Here is an 11,356-nt window from a genome sequence, read left to right as displayed (position 1 = left end):
AATAGGTGGACCGGATGTTGGACCTATTAGAAAATCAACAGATTATTTGATCAGGCATTCACACGTTTTGGCGCTTGCAAGGGGAAGAAAATAACAAGAGTGAAGTAGGGTATAGTTTATAGTCATTTCTACCAAGTTTTACAGTCAATCGTACAGGTGCAGTTAGCGCTGTAGGATTTTAAAACGCCAGTGTGAGTCTAATACTCCACCAAACAGATTTCTTTGTAGTGAAATGGACGATTGGTATGAGTCATACTGAATCAGGTCCAGGTTCAGGTCCGGACCTGGACCTGATCCTTTGGACCTCAACCGGACCTGGACCTGAATTTTCTGTCCCGGTACCCACCCCTACTCCACATGTCCCTGGAAAAATAGCAGAAATTGGCCAAATAGACAGATAACATGCCAGGTACATGTCCACACGTCGCCAACTGTGCCGTTTGACTCCTCCGGTATGCTTTCTGTTTATTTGGCTAATTTGTGCCGTTTTTTCCAGCGACATGCTTAGCCTGGTTAAGGATACCTCCCTTGCAACCTTGGTCTCCTGTAGACAACACATATCCACTCTCTTCCTTGCAAGTAGTTCATCCAGCTCCTGTCGCTTGCTGACCTGCGTGAGTCCTCTGACATTCAGAGTCGCAATTTGGATCTTGGAACGGATGAACTGGACAGACATTTTCATGGTGGAAGCTCATAGCCATAATTGGTTGATATAATTAGCTAAATTGATTACTGGATCGTATATGTTGCGATCAAGTTATTGTGATTAATTACTGGATCGTCACCTGCAGAGCCGACACCTGTGAATTCTCTTTCCCTCTTTCAGAACCACAGACAACACAGAACCACGTATTATCACCAGTAACTCGTCCAGTATCTGTCGCTTGGTCTTGTAAAGCCCATTGACACTTGGGGTTGCATCCGAAAGTCGGTGCGGTTGGTTTGGGACAGGAAGGAATCGCAGAGGACACACTTAAGGCAAGATTAGCCGAGAGGACCGGTGGGCGTCACTCCACCGTCAACAAGTTTTTGCACAGGTGGGTATATATTTTCTGTACAAATTCTAGGTGACAGAATGAAGCTGTATTCTGTGAACAGGGTTTGAAAAGCCACATATAGATGTTTTCTCCTGATTACACATAAAACGATCTGAACCTAAACCTTGCCTTCGGGGAATTCTTCTGGATTTAAAAATGGCGATACGTTGGAAAGTTACTGAATCTCGTTCTCAGTGTAGTGTACTTGGGGGGAAATACATGTACGTGTCAAGGCGAGTAATAGATTTCTAGGGGTAAGTCATAGACGCCGTAATACAGCCATTTTGTATCCGTAAATAACTTCATCAGGCTGGCAATTATTCAGATAGTACTGAAGTTCTTTAGGTACAACCAGGGAGTACTTACTTCCAACGTTTCGGTAGCAGCTAGAAGCGTATCCAGCCATTCTACCCTGATGATGGTGTCTGACAGACACCGAAACGTTGGAAGTAAGTACTCCTGGTTGTGCTTAATGAACCCTACTATAAGCAATATTTTACTAACTTTTAATTGGCTGAAAATAGTTTGGTTGACATGTTTATTACGACGTAGTTAGGTCAGATGGAACCTCAAGCAACAACGACGTACTTCAGGAAGTTAAGTCGAATTATTTTGGAGCCAGTTGTGCGAATTACGTCGTAGTTCGCAAAAGTACGTTATGAATTGTAAAACTACGTCGTAGTTGGCTGAAGTACGTCGTATACTTGAGTTTTGCATTACTGTTAATAATGCCCATGATTTGGTTAGATATCCCGTGTGTTTTCTGGAGCTTTTTATATGTAATCTGGTTGTCTCATCTGTAAAGATTGTAACTTAAATATGTAATACAGTACCCTTGAGTGCTATTATGCACTGTAACTGTAAAGTTACCACCAATGAATAAACAAAAACAAAAATTAGGCCTAGGAAAGTATGCTGCGTTTTCTATTCCAGTCATTAAAAAACTTGGGGTCGGTAGGTAGGGATCATCTTTTTTTCTTGTAATCTTTTTAGGCTGGCCAAACCTTTAGTGTGACTTGTTACAATGCAGTTGAACAAAGACAATGTAAACTGAAATACATGAGGACACTAAGTGTCTTTCAATGTCAAACTTGAATGTTGTGCATAATAGATACATTCATCCTTCACTAGATAGGACAAGCAGTGTTTTTATTTCATTAGGAAGCAGACTGAATAAAAATTCTAACTGGAAGCTATGTGAATCCACTGCCCATCCCCCCCAAAAGTCTAGGGTCGGCACGTTTTTCTAGGGTAGGTAGGGAAACACAAAATTTTTCCTAGGCCATATGTTATGATACCCATATCAATTTTCGCAGCCCTTAAGAAGATGTTCTTAGATCAGGTCGGTTCTGAAAAAAGTATTTGGTATTAATGTCAGAGCTTTTGCTGGGTCTATGCCTTTTTTTGAAAATCCCATTTTATATGTTGGAAAACTCCTTTCAGGGATGATTTTGAAGTTTTAAGAAAAAACAGACAAAGTATACCTGTACAAAGTATACCTGATAGATACAGGGATAATCATTGACATGTTTTGTCATTCATTCATCCATCCATCCATTCATCCATCCATCCATCCATCCATCCATCCATCCATCCATCCATTTATCTATCTATTCAGTAAATATTTCTTTATTCTCTTTTCCATTGCATACCCCAGGCCCTGATGGCCCCATTTTTCCTGGGTGCGTTCTATCCTGTAGTAGGACTGAGCAGATGGGACTCATGGGAGGATATCAAGCAACTAGTGAAGAAGGTAAATCATATGTATACCAAGTAAGCAATGTTTCCAGAATGTGAAGAAACTACCTCATACTACACATAAGGTAATCTTTTGAAATTCCAATCACCAAAAAAAATGCAAACATAAAACCAAATGTGAACATTTCTACATTGAGCTGCTTACAACTTTGAAGCTTGTTAGTATCAAAATAGATTGATGTTAACTGAAAAAACAAATCACATTTGTCTTTTCAGGAGTACCTGTCAACATTGGTGAACAATTACAAAGTATGTTGAATCTTGAACCATATAGATGAAAGGGGATGGCACCCACTGGATTGATTTTATTTTATTTATGCAGCTGAGCTGTATAGAGATGAAGACAGCAAGGGCTACCCAACTAGCCGGGGGCTATCATTATTCAGGGCTAGCCCTGGTAATTTCACTTAAGTTTGAGGACCTGTTTATATTACATGTACATCTCTATGCAGAATGCGATGATTTTAATGACTTTTTCAATTGTATCATATCAAAGCATGCACACCGAATTCCTGCAAGCAATTTACATTCTGAATTTTTTCAGTATGAATAAATAGATGACACCTACTGAAGTGACAATTTTTCATATTTCTTTCGCTCTAGCTCTGGCCTGCTGTCCAGTTAGCCAACTTTTATTTTGTTCCTCTCAACCTAAGGTGAGTGCCATTTAGGGGTGCATACTGGTTTTGCTTAACCGGGTCCAAGTCTAGATTTAAGTCCAGAGGTTCATGTTTATTAGGTCTGGACCTACACCTGATTCTGTTAAGATGTTTAATTTTGTTGAACCATTATATTGATATTTAAATGTTGCTTTTGTTTTGATGTTTTTTTTGGCCGGTGACTTGTAAGCAGTGGGGAGGTTAGAATACTTAATTGTTCATAAAACATAAGCTAGAAGCATGTGTCTTTTATCAACTGCACACCCGACAGACTAGAAAGTTATTTGGACTGAAATCTGGGTATGCATTTGGATATGAAAATTTCCAGGTTATTTTTAGGGGGGGATCTGTTCGCAACTTTCAGATTTTTTAAACTTGGCTCTTGCATGAAAGTTACCTATTTATGTATCTTAAATGTATTTGATGCTCTTCTTTCCTTTCAGATTGTTGGTAATGAACTGCTCTAGGGTGGAACACATACTTATCCTGGAGAGCAAACAGTCAAACAGACGACTCATCCACCTCCTAGTGTCATCACTCACAAGGAAACTAAAAAAGGGTTGTGAAGATGGGACCACAGACATGTGAAGAAAATTCAGTTGAGACTGTTGACAAGTTTTATACAGAAATTAAGGAGATGGTGTTATTTGTAAGAACTAATGACCTTGAAAGGATTGCAATACAAATGTAATATTAAGGTAATATTATCATGTTAAGGTATTTCGGTTGGCTAAATTGGCATTTTGACCTTCCACTGTTTTCTTATTAATGAATTAAGAAAGAATGGAGCCGTAACTAATGTTGATTGATGAGCATGAAAGAATTCTAAATCTGATTTTTTTGGGGGGGGGGAATTGATGACGTCATCATTTTATTGCCACATAACAGTACTGCTTGACATGGACTTGTAAAGTCTCTGAAGTTTTTGTTCTCATTCATCATGAAATGTCTTGCCAGAATACAATATGCTTTGTTGCTCCACATAAACGAAGAGAACACTACTGATTGTTTGCATGTGTTTTTCTTTGCACTATTAAATGACTGACAACACTTTACTTACAATATATATCAGCAATGGCCCTAAACCAGTGGAACTACACGAAACAAGTTTGCAAAACAGACCAAAAATGCCTCCTGTAAATTAGTGGCCTCTTCCATTGGCCCAATGACCTGAAGAGTCTGATTAGAAACTAGATATACCAACTCTGAACTCTGCTTCGTCACTTTGGCAAGACTGTCCATTGCAGATCTTCCTGTCCCTTTGCATTCACATATCTCTAACACACAGTGTGACACACAACCACAAACATACCAACACACTTGAGAAAGAACTTCCATACAAAAACCTCAGAAACTGTTTCTACATAGCCTGATCTTTTCAACTTAAGCTAATGTTCCACATGCTTCAGGATTAGTTTTTAGAATTTTCGGAATACATATGATAAACTAGATAAGGAAACATATCTTTTGCAGAATATAAATGATCCTCACTAATTTGTTGGCAATCTTGAATTTGCACCCTTGAATTTGTAAGGATCATAAAATTGTTTTCTATGAATTCCAGCACACTCCAATGAATTCCGTAAAATTTGTGTCTTTTAGTAGCAGATCATATGAATTAAGTAAACTGTATTCTTTAAAACAGGCATGAATATGCAACCTCTGCTTAGTGTATCTAGCTACTAATTAAGGCCACACCACTTTCATTTCCTGGTTCACAGATGCAGTGCAAGACAACTTACTTTCACAGCAAGAGCTGATCTATTTAAAGAAAGGAGAACAGAGTAATGTCACCGATTCTTTTATTCTGCCAGCACCTTACAGAAATGTTTCAAAACCAAGGTAAAACAGAACACATTCATTTTTACAGGAAAAGTAAAAACAAAACGGTGTACTGTAAAATCACTTAGTAAATAAACAAATAAACAAGTTAGACACCATCTGGTTGACTTCGTTTTTCGTATTTCACAATGGCGTCAAAACGTACGCCCTTTTTTGGCATAGGTGTAAACAACTTTGAAATCATGGGGACCTTTTTGTTGGTGTTGTCGTTACGGTCCCACTTTTCCTTCGGAAGTGTTTCCAATGAAGCTTACGACTATGGAGTAACCAGACGAGGGCCGAAACGAAGGTTGCGAAGTTGAGAGAGGGTCCGCATGGGGCGGTCTTGGTAACGCTTAACGGTGAATTCAGGGGGCGCAGTAACGCTTAACGGTAAATCCAAGAGGCCCTGTAACGCTTAACGGTGAATTCTGGAAAACAAATAACGCTTAACGCTGAATTAAAACGACAAATAACGCTTCACGAATGATATACCAAAAACGCTTAACGTTGAATAAGAACGGGTCGGTAACGATTAACGGTGAATTAAAATGGCTCGTAACGCTTAACGAAAAAAAGGCATGCAGACCCTCTTGAGACGCGCGGCTCCTGATTTCAAGTTGGCAGTCTCTAGTGTGGTCGTGTCGTTGGCGGCTGTGACGGTGGTGGGCGGAGCGAGGTAAAGCGACCATCACCATCATAGTGTAATATCAGACTGTACATATTCCTTAAGGTTCCCCAGATGTACTACATGTATTTGTCTCTTCTAACTGTTCCACTACCCATGTACTGCATGTAATTCGTCCAGACACACCAGTATATGTTATCCCTCCATGTGCAATGGTACTCGACTGTACAAAATCTAGTCTTAGTTGTTGACAAATGTACTGTTGTTGTTGTTTTTAATAAAAAAAAAAAAAGCGACCATCACTTCTTCTTCCCGCCGGCAGCCTTCTGGGCAGCCTTGGTGGTCTTCCCGGTCGTCTCGGTCTTGCTAACGGACTTGATGACGCCGACAGCCACGGTCTGCCTCATGTCACGCACGGCAAAACGACCCAGGGGTGGGTAGGAAGAGAAGGCCTCGACGCACATGGGCTTGGACGGAAGCATCTCGACGATAGCAGCATCGCCAGACTTCACGGACTTGGGGTTGTCTTCCAGCTTCTTGCCAGAACGACGGTCAATCTTTTCCTTGAGCTCAACGAACTTGCAGGCGATGTGGGCGGTGTGGCAATCCAGAACGGGCGCGTAGCCGGCATGGATCTCGCCCGGGTGGTTCAGCACGGCAATCTGGGAACAGAAATGACACCTGTCAGTCATGTATGCTCATGCAAACTCATATTCAGGTTCAGGTCCAGACTTGTAAGTACAAAAGTACAATCATTTGAATTTGCAAACAAACCTCTGCAACAAAGCTGGCAGCCTCCTTGGGTGGGTCGTTATTGCTGTCACCAGCAACGTAGCCACGCTTGATGTCCTTGCGGGACACGTTCTTGACGTTGAAGCCGACGTTGTCACCGGGCAGGGCCTCGGGCAGATACTCGTGGTGCATCTCCACCGACTTGACCTCAGTGGTGATGTTGACGGGAGCGAAGGTCACCACCATGCCTGGCTTCAGGATACCGGTCTCCACACGGCCGACGGGCACAGTTCCGATACCTGAAAAACAAAACACATATCTGTGAAGGATAAACAGCTCTTCTGCCCACCCCTGCAATGCACTGCCAGTGGAGTGGCCGGAAGTGAGTGGGAAAAGCATCAGACTAGCATGAATGACAGAAAGTATAGTTCAGAGATACCAGAACTAGTCAACTATCAGACACCACATGATAATCTGTGGGGTCAATGGAAAAGGTTACAAATGTATGGGTAGGTATTCTTTTTGATATGTCTGTGCTTTCGCAGTTATATATTTTCAATATGCTTGCAGGGTTAGACAAGATTTTAAAAATCAACTTGTCCTATCGGGCAAGTACTTAAAAATTTACTTGCCCGAAACAACTTTTCATCTTGCCCCGAAAATTTGTAAGAACATTTTTCTATGTGTTAAATCCATTCCATCGAATCTAATAAACTCCAATATCAGCAATGCTGCCTGAGAGTCTGTGTAATGTACTAGTTACAAATCTATTTTCTAGGGGAGTCCCTGGTTAGGCCTACGTCACATTTCCTACCCGGAGTCCGGCCGGGCTGTTTGCGGAAAAGAAAAATTTAAGTTTATGCAAATAAATATGCACAGTGCATGACGTAGAATTATTTTCGGTCCGTTTTGTGTTTTTGTTGTCTTTTACGTCATAATTATAGTTCCTGAAAGCTGCCCGGCCGGGCCCCTTTGTGGAAATGTGACCTTAGCCTAAGCAAAGCCCCAATTTTAAGAGAAATGTACCGTCCAAAATAAGAACTTGGGGACGAAAGAGTACTTGTCCGATCGGACAAGTAAAGTAGGTCATGCACTTGTCCGATCAGCATTTTCACTTGTCCGGGACAACCGGGCTAATGGACTTGTTTATCCCTGTGCTTGTCACATTTACTGGACAGTGATAAGAGGTGATCAATGGATCATAGACATGCAAGGAACTCCTGTTTTTAGAGACAATGTCTGTAAGTATAGGTATAATGGTTCACTAAGTAATCCGTACGCACCGCCAATCCTGTACACGTCCTGCAGCGGAATACGAAGGGGCTTGTCTGTAGGCCTGGACGGAGGTTCGATGGCGTCCAGAGCCTGCCTCAACGTGTGGCCCGAGGATCTACCGGACTTGCGCTCGATGGTCCACCCCTTGAACCAGGGCATGTTGGTGGACTCCTCGATCATGTTGTCGCCGTGCCAGCCCGAGATCGGCACGAACGCTACAGACTCGGGGTTGTAGCCGATCTTCTTGATGTAGACACCCACTTCCTCGGTGATCTCACCAAAACGAGCCTGCAAACAAATCAAAACATGGCATGAAAGTTCATCTGTGTTGGTAGAATACATTAGAGAAAATACTATCACTTTTTCAGCAGGGGGGTCCTAAGAATCAGAAAGTCTATGTCGCCCCCCGTCTCTGTTGAAGGTGGGCCGGTGGGCTCTGATGTACACTCCCTCCTGAAAAAGTGGTGTGTTCCTGACGTCACTGCTGGAGATAGAAGGGTCATTCATTCTGTGAACAAGGTCGACGTAGTTTGTCCGAAAATTTAGAGGGGGTGTCCCTATTGTGTTAATTTCAGTGTTGGATGTTAAGTTAGCATTTTTCTATACAAAAATCAAAACAGTTTACCTAAATTTCAACAGGGGAATCTGGAGTATAAAACTCTGTGGCTGAACCTGAACCAGTGCCACACAGCCAGTACCAGAGACATACCTCAGAGTAGGGGGGCTCGGTGGAGTCCATCTTGTTGACTCCCACGATGAGCTGCTTGACACCCAGGGCGTAGGCCAGCAGGGCGTGCTCACGGGTCTGGCCGTCATTGGAGATACCAGCCTCGAACTCACCAGTACCAGCAGCCACAATCAGCACGGCACAGTCAGCCTAGGGAGAATTAACATCTTTATCGCTCTACTTGTACTGCATGTTCCCTTTCTATCCAGTTTAGCAACTGTGGTTGAAAAGATGAAAGCAAAAAAAGATTTCTATAATGTTTCAGTCAATACATTACCTGTGAAGTTCCTGTGATCATGTTCTTGATGAAATCACGATGTCCGGGAGCATCAATGATAGTCACAATGTACTTTGTGGTCTCGAATTTCCACAGGGCGATATCGATGGTGATACCACGTTCACGCTCGGCCTTCAGCTTGTCCAGCACCCAGGCGTACTTGAAGGAGCCCTTGCCCATCTATGAAGATAAAAGAGGTATTTTTTCCATTTAGAAGTTAGTGACAGAATGATCAATATGATGACAGTGGTCACTTCAAAAGGAAGAGACAAAGAGGAAGTTGAAAACATTCTCTCCTAAGTCAACATCATCATCTCTTCATCATCATCACCATAGCTTGTTCATTCTCCTATGCAGTACCTTGTTCATGGCCTTTACAATATACAAGTACCTTGGGGAGGTTCTAATAACCCAGGCTGAGGTCATCACTGTTGTTGGCCTGGCCTCTAAGTAGCTGTCCAATCAGAGAATCAGCTCTACCCAAGGAAAACATTAAGCTAATTCTCTGATTGGCTGACTTGTTAGAACTTAGAGGCTACACCCACAAAAGTAGAAACCTCAGCCCAATTTAGCAGAGCTTCCCTAGACTGTGGCAAGGCCATGTGTGGGAAAATGTGCTTGCCAAGAACACTTTCAAACGTCCAATCTCTAAATAATGGAATCTAAAACGCAGCTACCTTACCTCCTTAGCTTCCTTCTCGAACTGCTCAATGGCACGCTTGTCGATGGCGCCGCACTTGTAGATCAAGTGACCGGTGGAGGTGGACTTGCCGGAGTCGACATGGCCGATGACCACGATGTTGATGTGAATCTTTTCCTTTTCCTTGCCCATGTTGTCTTTTGTGGAGACCGAGAGGTCGGTATGACTCGCTTGGAATCACAGCTCACTGCAGAATTTAAGCGTGCATACATCTACTTTCATTTGTGCTTCCTACACTGCATCTTAATTACATTTACCACGGCTACCAATCAAATTTCAGGGCTATGTTTCTGAAAGATATAATCAACTCAGCAACATTTCCATTGGACAGGAAAGGTTCTGGTGAAAGAAAATAATTATCAATGACATTGACCAATCAAGTGGTTACATATTAGACTGCATTACACATTTTAAAAGACTTAATTGATCAAGAATATGCATCAAGAAAAGTATGCAACAAATTTAAACTTGTAAGCTGCTAACATTAAGTAACAATATGTTCTTATTTCCAAACATTATACCATACTTTCTATAAAAAGATAGAGAAGGAAAGCAAATATGTTCATGCATTAATAAACATATCTAAATCATGTATAATGCATTTTAATAAATTATATATTTCTTAATATTAACATTATTTCACACCCTCTAACCTTAATAAGTATCCATAATAAAGAGAAAGAAGAAAGATAGAAATTGTCGTGCAGGAATTTAAAGGAATTTGGTGGGGAGGAATAATCCATAATGGGGCAAATGTTAATTGCTTAAAAATCTACATTAGTATTCAACAAGCATATTGCAGTTTTGTCGACTTACTAGCTAATGCAGTAATGGGGAGGGGGGGCAATGATGTAGTCTTTGAAATTATGTGTCATTTACCATTAGTCATAAGAAATATAAGTATAATATGTGAAATTTTATCCGTAGTGACATGTAAACAGATCCAAAACAAATTTGCGTTTCGGATGACTTTATCATCAGCAATGTGAAAGATTGCGCAATCAAGTCGGCCAATTGAGTCATACTGGGAGGAACGGTCTAGAAACATTGTTCGAATGTCTGAGCGAAATTACCACTTTACCAACGCCTGTATCAAAAGATGAAATGGATTTTAAAGGGGATAATAAAGATTTCTGTTTTTGATTGGAGGACGAAAATCAGGAGGTGGCAGAAACAAAGTCGGACGGTTCCGAACTTGACCTAAAAGCCAGAGTCACGGTATACATAATCATGATCTTTCCTCCCAGCATGGCCATCATGGACCGTTATCTTTTCTTCTCAAAATAATATATATTTCCTCATTTACGGAAAATTCAGAGAATCGAAATGCTCCTTTGCTTGCCAAAATCAGTGGACTTTAAATGCACGATTGTGTAAAGCGGTGTGGTCATTTTCTATTTGCATACAGGGACAGAGACTTCCAAATTTGGAGAGGGGACTTCAGGGGAATGTCGAGATGACATTTCGCGGGAAAAAATTGTAATACTAGAAAGGCCGACATTTGCTTGAGAGCAAATACAGCATATCTCCCCCATGCAACAATAGACTATTCCAAAATCACCCATGTGCAAAAATGGAACACTTTTGTTTAAAAGTCAGTTCTACTAATGACACCCAAAAATTGAATCTTACAAAATTCCCAGTGCAAGAATGAATCTTTCAGTGCACCCCATGTGAATTTCAAAATAGACCAGTCCAGAAATGCTCCGACTTCGTCAGAAATCTTGTTTAGGTAACAGAAC

General features: G+C 41.4%; 3 protein-coding genes across 6 annotated transcripts in view; 1 reads left to right on the top strand and 2 right to left on the bottom strand.

Annotated features, from left to right (window-relative positions):
• Positions 1-5,868, top strand: part of LOC118419889 (protein Mpv17-like) — a 90,183-nt gene extending 84,315 nt beyond the window's left edge. The window contains exons 1-5 of one of the 4 annotated variants that reach the window (XM_035826548.1): positions 839-1,037; positions 2,695-2,790; positions 3,012-3,044; positions 3,399-3,451; positions 3,898-5,868. In XM_035826548.1, the coding sequence (XP_035682441.1) occupies positions 2,701-2,790; positions 3,012-3,044; positions 3,399-3,451; positions 3,898-4,042 (321 nt within the window). In that variant the 5' untranslated portion in view covers positions 839-1,037; positions 2,695-2,700 and the 3' untranslated portion in view covers positions 4,043-5,868. Of the gene's footprint in view, positions 1-838; positions 1,038-2,330; positions 2,380-2,694; positions 2,791-3,011; positions 3,045-3,398; positions 3,452-3,897 lie in introns of those variants that run through there. The other 3 variants (XM_035826545.1, XM_035826549.1, XM_035826547.1) reach the window with 3 other exon arrangements.
• Positions 1-11,356, bottom strand: part of LOC118419890 (sodium- and chloride-dependent glycine transporter 1-like) — a 133,467-nt gene that overhangs the window by 73,235 nt on the left and 48,876 nt on the right.
• On the bottom strand, positions 5,240-9,826 carry LOC118419888 (elongation factor 1-alpha-like). Its single transcript, XM_035826544.1, has 7 exons — positions 9,597-9,826; positions 8,915-9,094; positions 8,620-8,787; positions 7,919-8,198; positions 6,678-6,934; positions 6,207-6,565; positions 5,240-5,970 (listed from the first exon to the last, which is right to left on the bottom strand). The coding sequence occupies exons 1-7, from the start codon at positions 9,744-9,746 to the stop codon at positions 5,967-5,969; spliced, it is 1,398 nt and encodes a 465-aa protein (XP_035682437.1). The 5' UTR covers positions 9,747-9,826; the 3' UTR covers positions 5,240-5,966.

The sequence above is a fragment of the Branchiostoma floridae genome, chromosome 7 (assembly GCF_000003815.2).
Source record: "Branchiostoma floridae strain S238N-H82 chromosome 7, Bfl_VNyyK, whole genome shotgun sequence".
In the NCBI taxonomy this organism is placed as follows: domain Eukaryota; kingdom Metazoa; phylum Chordata; class Leptocardii; order Amphioxiformes; family Branchiostomatidae; genus Branchiostoma; species Branchiostoma floridae.
The sequence above is the reverse complement of the archived record's forward strand: the minus strand, read 5'-3'. Positions and strand labels throughout refer to the sequence as shown.